General features: G+C 39.4%; 1 protein-coding gene and 1 non-coding gene across 5 annotated transcripts in view; one reads left to right on the top strand and one right to left on the bottom strand.

Annotated features, from left to right (window-relative positions):
* The first annotated feature begins 598 nt into the window (after positions 1-598).
* Positions 599-16,135, top strand: part of PTPRZ1 (protein tyrosine phosphatase receptor type Z1) — a 182,214-nt gene continuing 166,677 nt past the window's right edge. For 3 of the 4 annotated variants that reach the window (XM_032870511.1, XM_032870503.1, XM_032870485.1), the window contains exon 1: positions 10,275-10,489. In XM_032870511.1, the coding sequence (XP_032726402.1) occupies positions 10,432-10,489 (58 nt within the window). In that variant the 5' untranslated portion in view covers positions 10,275-10,431. Of the gene's footprint in view, positions 609-10,273; positions 10,490-16,135 lie in introns of those variants that run through there. The other variant, XM_032870494.1, reaches the window with a different exon arrangement.
* On the bottom strand, positions 638-744 carry LOC116878944. The gene has a single exon (XR_004384919.1). It is a non-coding gene; the product is annotated as a small nucleolar RNA U13 (small nucleolar RNA).

Genomic DNA, 16,135 nt, shown 5'->3' with positions numbered 1-16,135 from the left:
ATTTTTGCCCTCAAAGACTGTAGAATAATTTTCAACATTCAGAACCCAAGATAGAAAAAACAATTATCAAGGCATTATGCAATCATAAAACAGTATACTCTACCGATGTTCTCTATTTTCTTTCTTTCTCTTTCTCTTTTCCAAATTTTGCTCTGTGTAGGAGACGCCTCTATTACACACCCCTGTTTGCTTCTCTTTTCCTTCTAGGCACATTGGAGAGAGCCAATGGGCTGGAAGTGAAGTGATACGCGTCATGTCTGTGTTGAGATATTTAAGTTGACAGTGCAAGGCCCCACCAGCACTCTCTTTCTCTGAAATTGTGAAAATGCATGTTGAGAAGCAGTTAGCAAAAGCTCAAAGCAGACTGGACTGTCAAACAACAACACTCAAGGCAGACAGTCTGGACAGTCACTTGAACCCTCTACTGGCTTCAAGTGAGCAAAGAAACAAAGCTTTGTCTGGTCACAGAGAGTTTAATTTTTTGTTGTTGTGACTGTATTATAACCTAGCCCATCCTGACTGATATACTCACTATGTATAACCTATTTCTCCATTTTAGTTTTCATCTTAAGTTACCCTTAGGCATTTCTTTCTCTCTCTCTCTCTCTTTCTCTCTCTCTCTCTCTCGTTCTTTCTTTTTCCCACATGTGCAGAGGTGGTAACAAGGTTTGAGGGAGGCACATGTCACACAGTACCATGAATACCCAATCACCCAATCATCACGTTTATGAACTACAAAAGGATCTATCCATAGGCCTTTCTTCACCCTACTAAATGTGCTTGATCAATCCTCCAGTTTCCGTGTGTCAAACATACATATATGAAGAGGTACAGGCATAAACGCGATAAAGAACCAGTTTCTTTGGAATATAAAGCTAACAGGAATCTTGTCGACTCTGTCTGCACCACGAATCCTCACTAGGTGATAACAGTAAGTATTGCGCTACCGTTTCTTGAGAAAGATGCCTTCCTATGACTGACAATTCAAAGTAGGCTAATGGAAAAAGGACACACACTGGAACCAGAGAAACTCAGTTTTTCATTCAATTCTACTACCACAAGTTCTTTGATTCTGAGTAATGCTAAATTCTTGCAGCCTTGGAAAACATCTGCAAAATGGGGAATGAGACATCTAATTTGTGGGGTTTGGGAGTGAGTAAAGATAATGTACAGGCAAGAATATTTAACATAGAGTTAATGGTCAAGAGGATAAATATTACTGTCATTATCTGTTTTCTGATAAGATTTTGGAAACTTACCAGGTGGTAGGGGCCTCAGGTTAGAAAACCAAAGTTCCTAATGATATTCCCTTGTTCTCTAGTTTTGATGTCTCCTTCTGCTCAGTTCTCCTACATTGATCTCCCAGATTTTTGCAGGGATTAGTTCCAAATAAATCTACATAGTAACCAAAGAGAAACAAGCTCGTACAGCAATCCCCACTTCTCGGTGGGAGATACAGTCCAAGGCCCCTGGTGGGTGCCTAGACAGTGTTGATCCTTACATATACTATGCTTTTCCTACACCTACACACCCATGACAATGTTTATTTTATAAATTAGGCACAGTAAAAGAGTAACAACAATAAGTAATAATCAGCTAGAACAATGATAAGAGACTGTAATAAAAGTTAAACGTGAATCCGATCTCACTCTTAAAATCTTACTGCCCTGTACTCACCCTCCTTGCGATGAGAGATGATAAAACGCCTCCACGAGCCTAAGCGAGGTAATGACGGAGCGTCCTGACGTAAAGTTAGGCTTCTTTTGACTTTCTGCCGATTCGTCAGAAGGAGGATCATCCTTCTGCAGACCACGGTTGATGGTTGGGAAGTGAAACTGCAGAAAGAGAAAGTGCAGATAAGGGAGAGTTACTGAATTCTTCTCACGCTAATAATAGGTTGGGGTTTTTTTTTATTTTTTTATTTATTTTTTTAAGATTTCATTTATTTATTTGACAGAGATCACAAGTAGGCAGAGAGGCAGGCAGAGAGAGAGGGGAAAGCAGGCTCCCCGCTGAGCAGAGAGCCTGATGCGGGGCTCGATTCCAGAACCCTGGCATCACAACCCGAGCTGAACGTAGAGACCCTCAACAGACTGAGCCACTCAGGTGCCTAATAGCAGTCTTTGGGCAAACAGCACATTGGAATTCCTGAAATGGCGTGTACTCTCACATCACACGTTGTTCATGTTACTGACAATGACTTGTGGCAAGCTTTGTGGAATGTACTATGTATCCGGAAAGCAAGGTAGGAACATGTCTCTGGCCATGTAAGGCACCAGTCTGAGTGTGGGAAGGGATTACTTGGCATAGGATCTCTTGATTGTCTTCAGGGAGAGGCTGTGTAGATTAATAATTAAGTATATGAGTTCATGCCAGAGGTCTGTCACTTACAATCTATGTGACTGGACAAATAATTTTGCCTCGTTTTTTTTTTTTTTTTTATGAGATTAGAAAAATGGTAATGTCACACACCTTTTGGTAGGGGATTGAACAGTTACATACAGCATCTTTAGAGCAATGGTCAGCACCTACCAGGTACGATGTTAGTGTGGCTATAATCACTATTGGGATAAAAGGAGATTCAGTAGAGGGTTGATCATAGTTTTCTAGAACTTTGATTTATGTTTACACCAGCTTCTCAACCGCACATTACCTGTCTGAGTTATACCCTTTCTTATGAGAATAATAAGACAATCCTCTAGGGCTCTGGGACTCCTCAGCTTCTATTCCTATTTTAAAGAACAGAAGAAGCTGTCTAGAAATAATGCAAGTAAAAGTGCATGCTTATCGGGAATGGCCAATGGCAAATGTCAGGGTTTTGCAACAGCCCAGAAATACAGATATTTTTTAACTCTCCAAACTTAAAATAACTAAAGGCCAAATACTGCCACTGGAAACATTGGGGGAAATTTGAAGTTCTCAGGCCTGGCTGGTCTTCTGCCTGAGTAGAATCAGCGGAGAAGTTAGTTGGGAAGGAAGAGGAGAGGATAAGATTATAATAGGCTAGGAATGCACTTGGGGGTGTTCTAGGTCTTCTAGCCACACTGTCAGTTGAAGAACAAAAACTATCCATGTAAGTTCTAAGTCACGCAAATATGTATAGTTTAAGTCTGTCATCAAGGGAGAGGGGAATGCCTCCTTAGTCTGAGGGTTGGTCTAAGTTAGTGACCAGGAACTGACAAGGGAACATCAAGGAGCTTTCTGGAACCTTGTTATAAGCAGCCACGAGAAGTAGTTGGTAGAACTGGCCTAAGAGCTGCCTTTCTTTGATAAGTTAGTTCATATATTTAAACATTTATTAATCACTGACTATATATTCCAGGCCCACTGATTATGTGAAGCAACAATGATAGAAACAGAATAGAATTTAAGAGTAAGCTATGGAACTTAGTGACTGATTAGATTGGAGGGGTGAGGAAGAACAGCTAAGGAGACTTTTCAGTTTTGTGGATTCTAGAAAATATCATTTGGGGAAGAATGATGAGTTTTTAGTTTGGGGTGCACTGTAATTGCAAGGTATTAGAATGTGATTTTCTTTTCTTTTTTTTTTTTTTACCTTTTAAAGACCACTATAAATGGAATAAGGAAGGCAGAAACCTAATGTTAGTGCTTCAAGAGAAATTGGAAGGTAAGGAAATGGAGATAATGATTGTGGTCTATTCTTAAAAGAAAATTGTGAAGGAAGACATACCTGGTACTATAATTATATAATGAGACATGCGGTAAAGGATTTTTTTTTTTAGGAAAAAAATAGTTCAATAGCTTGATGAGAAGAATAAACTTGGAGAGAGAGATTCAAAGAAATGATGGATCATTGGCTCCAGAAGAGTTGGGGTTCAGATCAAGTTTATAAAGAGAAGGGAAATCTCATTATTTGGGTTTAGAGGAAAACAGAATTTTTTTCTACAAGGGAAGGGAAGGGAAGAGATTTGTTCTGGGTCCCTAAAATCAAATGGAGGGCTGTTAAAAAGAGATCATATTTTGGCTAAAAATATAGACAAAGTGGTTTTTAATGTCAAAAGTATAATGGATCATCTAGAGTGGTTTTACATTATTTTTGATTGGAGATAGGCAAGAAACACCTAAATGACTAATTATCAGAAATGTTTATACATTTGAAATACAGCAGCTCATTTGAATGACCCAGTCCAGTGCTGATTTTCTGATCTGCAGAACTTGTTTTACATGTTTGCTTTCTACTCTAACACCATCTTGGAGATTTTTCGAAGACCCAGAGAGCAGACAAATATTGATTTTAAATTAAGTTTGTTGGAAGACTTGAAATCCCACGCTTATATCTGGTAGGGGGAAGTACATTTTCACCTTTAAATGGCAAGGAAATCAAAGTAGCATTTAGGTTTATTAAACCTAAATTCAGCCATCTGGATCTTTGTAATGCAATACAAATTTGAAGACACATGCCCTTGGAACTTATTGGAATAATGGAGTTCAGATGATGTTGTTGGGATAAAAGAAAAATATGATTATACTGTTTCATAATAGGGATGGTTGTGAGGTAGGGAGAAGGGAGTCAGATTTGTAGATGTTGAAATATCAGTCATTATCTTAGGACCAGCACAATGCAGAAGAGGAATCATGTCTTCTAAAGAGTACAATGAACAATTACCTTAACACAGCCAACAGTTAACAACATGGCACATTTCTGACTTACATTTAAGCAATATTCATCCACAAATAGTTTTCAAAGTGTATGGTTATGTTTTGACTATAATTTTAATTTTAAACTATTTTAAAGTGAGAATACATAAAATATGAAAAAAGATTATTCTACTAATATACAGAGGAAGAATTATGCTGAATCTTGTACTATGCTAAATCTTTCTGACATGGACAAAAATGATTCCTACCTTTTTGTATTTTTATTACAATTTTAATCACTGAATTATATACTTTGCACACAATAAGTTATTTTGTAGTCGATCATAATAAGACACTAAAAGGCAAAGTACGTAGTATACCTATGGTTTTCTCTTAATCATAGTTATGCTTCTTTCAAATGGACTCAGACGACCACATCACACTCAACTCTAGACTTATCACCAAGTAGCCTCCTACCAGTTTTTGGCCTAGGAAAAGGCAGAAACAGGCCATCTAACTAAACTCCTGAGAGTCATTGGGCAGGTAGGAAATAATTTAATTGCTTATTAGGTAGAAAGTTACTAGTAGGCCAAATCCAAATAAAAGGATCGACTATGTTACAGAAAGTAAAATTACTCTTAACTCTTTTCAGAAATTTCACTACAAGTTGCCATAAGTAAATGCCATTGTGTCTATCAGAGTGAACAAAATTTGTTAAGATATGAAACACAAGGTCAATCTATCTACACAATCTAAAATACAGAGCTTCAAGTAACATGATCTCCTTCTGACAAACATCTTATAATTCCAAAAACTGTCTTTTGCTTCAAAACAAGTAACAATTACTTTCTCAACCTGTAAGCATTTAAGCAATCCAACCTAATTATGTCGACTCAAATATATTTGTCAGTGACAATGAATAAAAATAAGCAATAATGTATGTGATTCAAACAGGAACAACTTGTTACAACCATAGTATAAGAAGTACAGATACTTTACTTCCCCTTTAATTCCATTTTTTATTAGTGACTGTACAATATTCTTAGTTTCCTAGCACTTCTTTTGAATTTATGAGCTAAGCAGATTCTGCAGAGAAAGTACTCTCCTTCTCCCATCTGCCCCTAACTTTATTCATATTAGACATACTTTGGAAATAATTTGTAGAGTAAGGAAACTAATGGGAAACCTGGACATTTCACAACCACAAATGATTAGCTCTTACATTAGACAATTCCCAGACACATCAAAGTGAGATGGTCAGCTTTAGCAAATAAAAATACAGGACATCCAGTTAAGCTTGAATTTCAGATAATAATTTTTTAATATAAATATGTCCCAAATAGTGCATGGAGTGCACTAAAATATTACCTTGTACTAAAAAATTATTCATTATATCAAAAATTATTCACTAAATATAGTACATCATAGTGTGCTAAAATTATTTTGTACTAAAAAATTATTCACTTTTAATCAGGCATCTTGCATTTTACCTGGCAATCCTCCACAGAGACATTTTGTAGTAGCAATATTTTTTTTCCTATTAGACTGTGTGTTCGTTTATGGTAGGGATGGAGTAATTCGTACTTGAACAGTCAGCCCCTAAAGCAATGTCTGATACGTAATGGATATACAATAAAAATGTATTGAATGAATGAATGAATGAATGTAAAGGATGGATTTAAAAGAACTGATATCGATAGATATAAATATTTACTTTGTAGCTTATTTTGTTGGCATATCTCAACAAAATAACTATTAGTAGTACTATAAAAGAGTGAAGCCAGAGTTGCAGACCCACCAGAGTTACCACTTTAGGCAACTGGTATGAGAAACAGCACACCTGCTATTCTCTTTCTGGCTACAGCTGTGGCTGTACAGTAAATAGAAATGGACATAACCCTCCTTTTATGCCTGTGAACACTTGATGCCCAGCTGAAACTTTGGCTACACCTGAGAAAACCACAGCTCTAGCCAAAAACTGAGATGAACACCCCCCAGAAGATCCACATCTTCATTTGCATATTGGAGGATTAAGGAGTTTATGGTGAAAACTGAAGAACTGAACAAGTCTCCCATGAATTGCCACTGGCTGATTCTGGATGCAAGTCACTCAAAAATCCCAGATGAGACCCTCAAAAAGCAAGATTTCCATTCAGCTATGCAACCATCATATTTTTTTTTTGAAGATTTTATTTATTTATTTGTCAGAGACAGAGGGAGAGAGAGCGAGCAAGCACAGGCAGACAGAGAGGCAGGCAGAGGCAGAGGGAGAAGCAGGCTCCCTGCCGAGCAAGGAGCCCGATGTGGGACTCGATCCCAGGATGCTGGGATCATGACCTGAGCCGAAGGCAGCCGCTTAACCAACTGAGCCACCCAGGCGTCCCAGCAACCATCATATTGATTGTATCCTGGTTTGTTATTGTTTGAGGGGAAGAAAGTATGTCCCAAGAATGTGCAAAATGCTTGCATGTAAATACAAACTCTCAAGACTGAGAAGTGATTGACATGATAGACCATAACGTAAATAAACTTTACCAGCACTCATGCACATACCCACACACAGGCCACGCACAGAGTATAAATATATATTTTTAAAAGATACAACTATGTTTAAAACTTATAGGATATATATCTTCATATTTTTATCTGTTGATATATGGAAAAATAGTTAGATAAAAAGATAAATAAATCTAAACTCTGAATAAAACCATGTGGTTTTACAGGTTTATAATTTTCACTCACAAAGGCTAATGCATATTGACTATGATGTGTCATAACACATCTCAGGAATGATCATGACCCCCAATAAAGTTGTGAAATGTGAGATATAGTATGTTTTTGTTGTTCCCGCCCTTCTAATACCTTCTCTTCTCCCACACTTGGACTGTTGCAGTGACCTAATTTTCTAAGGACCTGAGCCTCTGGAGCTTCCCACTCCACCACCCTCCCCAGGACTATCAGATCCACATTGGTTGGTCCTCCAAGTCCACTTTCCATTGTTGTCACTCAGTCACATGGAATTGGTTGCCAGTCCTCTCCCTGTACAAACCTTAATAGCACTTTGACTACTCCCCAAGGTGACTTTTGTGCCTTTCCAGGCAAATAACAATCTTTTTAAATATGGGAATGAAATTAGCAGAAACCACAGGATCTACCTGCCCATTTTACCAGGATAACCTTGATTTCAGCAGTACCTTTGCTTTGTGATCTAGCTCAAAAGAGTGATTAGTGATGTGACTTTTTGACCAAGTAAGGGGAGATGGGAGGATATTTGTTATTGTTGGATTCTTCTGGCAGGCTGCTAGCATAGACTTGATCATTGAGACCACTTGGAACACCATGCATGCCCCAGAGCAAGCCTACCTTCTAAACAACTGAAGTTCTTAGAACTTCACTAAGTAAATATAGTGCATCATAGGGCACTAAAATTGTTTTGTACTAAAAAATTATTCACTTTTAACCAGGCATCTTGCATTTTACCTGGCAATCCTCCACAGAGACATTTTGTAGTAGCAATATCTTTTTTTCCTGTTAGACTGTGTGTTCCTTTATGGTAGGGATGGAGTAATTCATACTTGAACAGTCAGCCCCTAAAGCAATGTCTGAAGTTTCTCCTATGTTGGAAGTTTCTCCTATGGCTCTTTCTTGCTTATTACTTCAGGTACTATCTCCTCCGCTAGGAAATCAGTGTTTCCCGTAGTCTGACTCCACTCAATCTGCTCAAATTTAATTCACACTGTTTTTATAGCACATGATATCTGCTTTTCACTTCCATCTCCACCTCCATGCACATCAATTTTTCTCCTGGCTTGTCCTTCTCGATTAACTACACATCTCTAGGAAACCTTCTCTGTCTCCTCCAGCTCATGTTAATGCTTTCTTTAAGATCTCAGCATGTTTCTAGTTTATATCTACACTTTTTGCTAATGGTAGCAAAAATTTTCTTCTTAGGTGGAAACTCACATGAGCAATCATCAATCCTCATTATAACTCTTAGAAAAGTTACAGCATTTTTATGATAATTCATGGGAAAAACAAGATCAAGGCTCAATTCCTTAATACTTAGACGTACTCCTGAATAAACATTCCAGACAGATTTGAAATTTGTTATTACATGACTGTAATCAATTCCTGAAGCAACAGCAAATGGCATCATTAGCTCTGCACATTCAAACTAGTTTCAGAGGCTGTGTGTATTAGTGAGAACTGGTAGTAATACTCCAAATACATTCAGAACTCAATTTTGTATGTGATAAGCTTTCTTTAAATATTTAAGCTGAAATACTATTTTAGAACCAAAAACAGGACACAGCAGTACACACTGTACCCATAACCTACATCAAATGGTTCCTAAGAATAAGGGATAATTCCAGAACTTGACTTTCAGTGCCTTACAGTGGATTCCTAAAAGGCTCCAAATTGGGTCTCACATAAGTAGAAAAACGTACTTAATGCCTAAAGGATATATAAATGAAAAGCTCGGAAAAGCACACAGATTTTCAGGGCTCTGGGCAGTGAGCCTCATGGAGGATACCGGTTGTCTTATCTTTTCATTTAGGCTTCAGATTAATTCGACAAACATTTAGGGTACACCTACTGACTATTTTGCCTTTGTGCTAGGAGCTGGGTTAGAATGATGAATAACGCGAACTGCCTGCCATCGAGGAGTTCAGTCCAGTTAGAGAGACCACTATAGAAACAAGCAATACGGCGTGACATTTCCAGCTCTGAGGCAGCAGAACGCCGGTGTTACAGTTCTTGTGTATATCCATCAATCACGCAATTAAAAAAAACCTTTCCGTGCGACCCTGTGCGAGGAGGTACTTGGGTAGTGCCCTCTGGGAGGAACATCCACGGAGTTGAAAGTTCTCCAAGCAGCTGTGCACAGCACGACAGTTTGATTGGAGCCTGAGGAGGGGGCAGGGTCTCACTGGTCACAATCAGGGCCGGAGATTATTTGCAGTCAACTGCCCCAGAGGTAATGGGGTTTGGAACTACTTTGGTGATTTGGTAAAAGAAAACCGAAAGGGAAACCCAGCTTACCCAGGAGCCCCCACCACTTGCTGATTGGACCCACTTAGCATCTGCAGGAAGGACAACAATAAAATGGAAAAAAAAAAAAAAAATTTCCAGGGGCGAACCCCAGAGGTCAATCTCTGGCTGTGCGGGACAATGGGGGTCTGGCCTCCTCTTCTCTTCCAAAAGGGTGAAGGAGTCTTAATAAAGAGACATTTTCTCCGCGAAGATTCTAAACCCCAGCGGGTTCCACTAACTCCAGAGCAGCGAAGCCACGGGCAGGGACCGGGGGAGGCGGGGGGAGGGGTGTCGCTACGTAAAACGCTACTCTGGGGCTGGGACTCTGAGCAACAGCCTTACCCCTGCACCCCTCCGCCCGCCGCGCGCGACCCCGGGCCGGCTGCACGCTCCCAGCGGCGCGGTGCTGCGCCCCCGCCCCCGCCGAGCCGCGGCGCGCACACCCGGGCCGGAGCGCGCCCCCGGCACTCGGCATCGCCGCTCTAGGAGCGCTCAGACCTCGGCCGCAGCCGGCAGAGGAGACCAACTCCCGCGCGCCCGCCCGCATGCGCCTCGGGTAGCGGCACCGGGTTCCCGCGACCACCGTGCGTCCTGCTTCCAATTATTCCCGTCTGGGTCTCGGTCTCTCTGCTGGCGCGCGCTCTCTCTCTCTTTTTCAGACACACTCACACACGCACACACACACAATCTCACACCAATCTATACACTGGAGAAGAAAACACTTCCTTCGCGCCTCTTCCCTCCCCACCCCAAGAAGCTGAGCAGCCGCGTGGTAGGGGCCCCCCGGACCGTCTGGAAATGCTAATCCTAAAGCGCTTCCTCGCTTGTATCCAGCTCTTCTGTGTTTGCCGCCTGGGTGAGTGATCAGACCTCAGTGGGGTTTCATCTCTGGGATCGTTTGGGACGCGGTGGGGGGGATTGGAGAAGCTTAGGTGCTTGCTGCCGCCGCCGCCATCTAGCAAGGAGGGGAAACGCACGGTGGGCTGGGGATCCCACGGAGCTGGCGGCGCGGCGATGGGTGTCAGCGGCTTGGGAGAACGCACTCCCTCCCACCTCGCACCTCCGCCACCTTCTGTCCGCCCGCGGGGTGCTGGGCCAGAAGAGAGCGGCTTCTCATTCTCGGTTGCTGTCCGCACAGCTCTTGTCTCTCCTGTTTTGCAAAGTGTGAAAAGAGCCTTTTAGGTACACAGAAGAAGAGAACTACAACCAAGGTGCGGGGCTACGGCTTAGATAATGTTTTGCTTTTAGATTCATTATGAGCTTGAATGAAAAAATACACGTGCCCTATGCGAGTTACACACACACACACACACACACACACACGCACTCCCAAAAGGTAGTAACAGGAACAAGCACCAACCTGACTTTTCAGTGTTTTCCAGTACTTTTAATTTAGTCACATTCAAGTTTGGGCAGTTAGGTTTAAAAAAAAAAAAAGTTTCAATCAAAATTTCTTTCAATGTTCTGCCACTGCTTCCAAAGTCAGAGGAAAGCTGCAGGTTGATGTATTTATTCATGGATTCGTCTTTCCTCCTCCACCTTCCAGGTTGCACATTCGGTAGTGAAATTGTGCTTTGAACAGCCAGTCAGAATTATTTACCTGGAATGCAGATTCAAGTGTTCCAGTTATTTTCCAGAAGATTGTAATATTGGATTTTGACATTTTATTTTAAAAAAAATCTTTTTTCCTTCATGAAGATTTTCTATTACGATGGACTATAATAGGTTTGGAGGTATTGACCTGAAAGTTAGAAAATGTATCTTAACTTGTGAATACACATATTTTTCACTCTTTTCATTTTGAGGATCCCAGTGTTTTTTTTTTTAATTTTAGATTATTCATTGTAGATATTAACCTACATTTTTATTTAATATAGATGGTGGTGCTCTTGGCACAGTAAGCTTTACAAGGAGAAATCATCCTCATGGTCTAACTATTGAGAGTTATATTTCAAATATGGTGATAATTGCCACCAGTCCCCCCCCCCGCCCCCCGCCACACAGATACATGGACATAATTTAAATTCTGAAAGCTTTACAAAAATACTCAGGGGTGATGTGATACACAAGGTTGACATTTAAGACTAGCAGGAGAATCTGGTCCTGGTTTTCTCTAAAACCACAGAGGTGAATCTGGGGTGTTGGGGGCAGGGGGAGTGGGGAAGACATTTTTTGGAAGTACTGTACACGTCAAATACACACCTGTTGAATCTGCATTTCTGTTACAGATCTGTTTTAACAAGGAAGCCAGATCCTTTTGTTACTTGGATTATTATTTAAAATAAATCTCACCATAGTACAGAGATAAACCAGAGAATATTGCTTTGTATGCCATCCAAACTACTGCTTTGAATATATTGTGAATTTTTAAAAAAATTGAACTATAATTTGCATAGCACACGGCTCATCTTTTTCACGTGTACAGTTCAGTGGGTTTTAATATACTGACAAAGTTGTACAATCATCACCACTATCTAATTACAGAACATTTTAATCACCCGGAAAAGAAAATCCATTAACAGTCATTCCTTATTCTCTCTGACCCCAGCCCTGGCAACCGCTAAGCTTTCTCTTTTTGTAGATTGGCCTATTGAGCATTTTTATATAAATAGAATCATACAGTATGTGGCCTTTGGTATCTGACTTCATTCACTTAGCATAATGTTTTCAGAATTCATCCCTGTTGTAACCTGTATCTGTACTTCATTCCTTTTTGTGGCTGAATGATATTCCATTCTAGTATTCCATGGTTTGCAAAGGCTTTTCTCAATAAAGCATTATTTATAACCTATTATTTTTGGTTATACAGATTTTGATTTATTGGGTGTTTTCTTTGATGATATAAAATTTAACTGTAAAGAATTAAATTGTTTAATAGTATCACAAGTTTATGTAATGATATTGCATATAAGCCTGTATTAGAACTCAAAATGTGCTTGTGTGTGTGTGTGTATGACTGACAGGTGACAACTTTTGTATCCCTTTCCATTTTAACAAAGTTGACCTCTTACATTGTTGCCCGCATGTTGACCAAAGGGCCTTGTCAACCTCAAATCAGATGACTATCTTGATTTCAGGGTAATATGTTTTGAAACACTGAAGCATATTATCTACAGATAAAACATGCAACCTCCATTTCAATTATTTTTCCCTCAACAATTACTGTAGTATTTGTAGATATATTTATTGCTCATCTTCAGTGTTCCTGGGGCCCATGAGGTGGCCTGGTACAGGTAATAAATGCTCAGGAAAGGTCTGTCAACTGAGAGGTACCATGTTGGATGACCTCTCCAAGACAGTTTAAATGAACATTAGGCTGCCATGCTTATCATTATCCTGGAACGAGTTGCAGCTTTCACTAAGGTGTTCCTTGTTAGCAATTAAGAATGAGTTAGCAGTTAATGACTTTACCACTTTTTGTGTTTAAAATGTTCTGATGTTTTGAACTGGACACTCCAAACGGGGAAAAAATAATTAAATTATTTGGACTGGCACAAATCCTTTCTTTCCAAATTAGTATCAAGGATAACTGGAGACTAAAGAGGAACAAAATTGTTTTTGTTTTTGTTTTTGTGGGTGGGGGTTAAATATATTTTGGGTTCTTCTGTTTGGGTAATTCTGTCTGGACTGGACTGTGGCCTCAACACTCTTCGCCAGAACGAGCTAGATCATGGATCTCACACTTGGGTAAGCATCAGAATCACCAGGAGAACTTATTAAAACATGGATTTAGGAACCCACTCCTTAGAGCTTCTGATTCGGTAGTCTGGGATGCGGCCTCAGAATTTCATTGTCTAACAGATGCCTAGGATATGGTCACGCTGTTGGTCCAACTCCATACTTTGACAACTGCTGAGCTAGTTTGCATTTAAATGTTAACAAAGTTTCTGGATCACTAACAAGGTTTTATAGTGGACTTGATTTCTGATACCCAACTTAATAATATTTTAAAAAATTCTATGAGTTAGACACATTGAATGTTATTCAGCTGAAGGCGATGCTGAATCAGAGAGGGAGAAATTGAAGATGACTCTAGGATAATTCCCTAAGGGAATTTCAACCTTCTCTAGAATAATTAAGAGGTTTTCTACTAGGTGGAGAACTAATCTAATGGCATCGCAACTCTCATTATTTAATCTTGACCCACTGAACAGGTAATAGGAAAAACTGCAGTGGCTTTCCTGTAAGGAGGCTTAACTCTGAGTCATAGAGGAGAGGTAGGTGTTTTAAGAGCTTTTAAGGAACAGTTTCTCTCAACTAATGAGAATTCAGCATCTTTGAATTAAGTGAGTTATAGTGTTGCAAGGTACACTAAATTTAAGTGTTTAAACACTGTTGTGAAATACGTAATGAATCAGATTCTGAACTTTTAGGTCATATCTTAAACTGCTTTAAGGAACACATTAACTACAAATTATACCCAATTCTTTTGCAAGAATTAATTGCTTAATTTGTCCTGAGTATGGAAGCAGCAGAATCCAAAATGTTGTGACTCTCAGCGTGGTCTGTTTATTCTCTGAAAACAAATTGTAACCAGGAATAGAAAATATTCATGCTTTTTCTCCCCAAATAATAACTAGTCTCCATTCAGAAAATTAATTACTTCTGATTTGCAGAGTAGCAATTTTCTTTATTTCATCTGTCTCTCCTTTTTATGTAGACTGTACTTGCTTTCACTTAGGAAGTTTGCCAGGATAAATCATTTCATTGACGAATTCATTTATGTTCTCATGTCTGCACTAAATATTTGGGAAACGTGCTTAAAATTTTATGTTGTGGGAATTTTGCTTCTGGCAGAAATTCAGGTTTTTCTGGAAACATGATCAGTGTTTCCCCATTCCTTTTACTCCAACAAACTTTGAGTTCTGTCTAACCTGGTAGCTTTGCTTGACCACCCGTTTACCAACCGTTCAGACTGTGGTATGGAAACAGAACCCCCTCATTCAAAACCAGACGATCTCAAAAGAAGGGCTTGATCAAGAAGAGGAGCTTGTGTTTTATTTCCATTTACCATCTACTCAGTGTTTGCCAGGTGCTGAATATTTTATGTACAATTTTCTCATTTCGTTCTCCCCCAGACTGTTGGAGGTAGGTGTCTTCATTTTACGCATTTTATGGCTGAGGAAGGTGAAACACAGAAAAGTCAAATGACTTACCTAATTTCACACAGCCTATCTTAGTCTATGCATTCCTTCTGACTCTCGAGCCTGAACCTTTTTCTCTTTTCTTTCCTAGGAGACCAGTTTCCTGTTTGGAATTTACTAGCTTGCTTCCTAAGAGATGTGATGCTACATTTCCCATTCCATGGGCTTTCTTGCAGTTCTCTATTCATGATTTTCTCCGTGTGCTCCCATATTATGTTTTTCCCCCTTTAAAAAACAAAAAAACAAAACTAAGGCATAATTTACTCTAGAAAGTGTACCATCTTGAAAGTTCTGACAAATGTGTGTGGTCACTTAACCACCCGGATCCAGATGTAGCATGTTCCTGTCCATAGTATTCTAACTACTCTTGTTACGTGTTTATTGAGTGCCTGACATCAGCTAGGCAGTAAAAATTAAGCAGTCCTAACATTCATCATGCCTCTAGTCCGGCTGATCTGATTCAATCTCCACAGTGAAAACGCTCCTTAAATCTCACTTTTAAGATACTTTCTACATTTAGAACTAGTTGAGAATAACAGGCTTTCTGAAGTATCTCTTAATGTGTTAAATATCTTAACTTTCAAATATTTTAGAACGTTTCCCACTTCATCAAGAAAGCCTGTGGTGAAAGTCAAAGTCAATTTAAACAAGACATAGGCATGTTTAGATTGTGCTTTCAACTTTTAATGTTTTATTGGGAGTGAGCCCTAGCAGCAGTTTCAGGTTATGAAGGAAATCAGTTTTTATCCACGTTTGTAATTCTTCTGAGACATGTATAACATACTGTTATAGGCATTAAGGGCAAAATTATTCGATCAGATTTCAAAATCCTAAAATACTTATATTTTGGAACTATGATTTCTAATGCCATAGCCACTAGGCATATGTGACAATTCAATTTTAAGTTTATTAAAGTAAGTTAATTCAGTTCCTCTTTCACATTAGCCACATTTCAAGTGCTCCGTGGTCACACTTGGCTTATGGCCACTGCATGGTGTGGAGAACATTTCTATCACTGCAGAACATCAATTGAACAGCTGTTTTAGAATCACAAAAAAGTGAATAAAATGTTGAGTGTTAGTACTGACGAGAAGTTGTCAACAACTAAAAATGCTTCTAAAGTCATTAAAATTATTTAAAGTGTTGCATTACTTTTGTCCTGTATTGTGTCAGCCATATGAGAACCACGGAGAGGTTCTAGTGGTCTTGGGTAGAGAGCAGCAATAGAAGAAGAAAATTCAATGACCGCTTGGTGGTCTTTATGGACTCAGGCTTCTAGTTCAGGAGTGCGGGTTCTGTCCTCACAGCTCATGTCCCATAATTTGTTCTAGCATTCACTGTATTGTTTTTGTTGTATC

Source organism: Lontra canadensis, unplaced genomic scaffold, assembly GCF_010015895.1.
Source record: "Lontra canadensis isolate GAN:19392208 unplaced genomic scaffold, GSC_riverotter_1.0 scaffold2, whole genome shotgun sequence".
Lineage (NCBI taxonomy): Eukaryota > Metazoa > Chordata > Mammalia > Carnivora > Mustelidae > Lontra > Lontra canadensis.
This window is presented reverse-complemented; position numbering and strand designations above follow the sequence as displayed.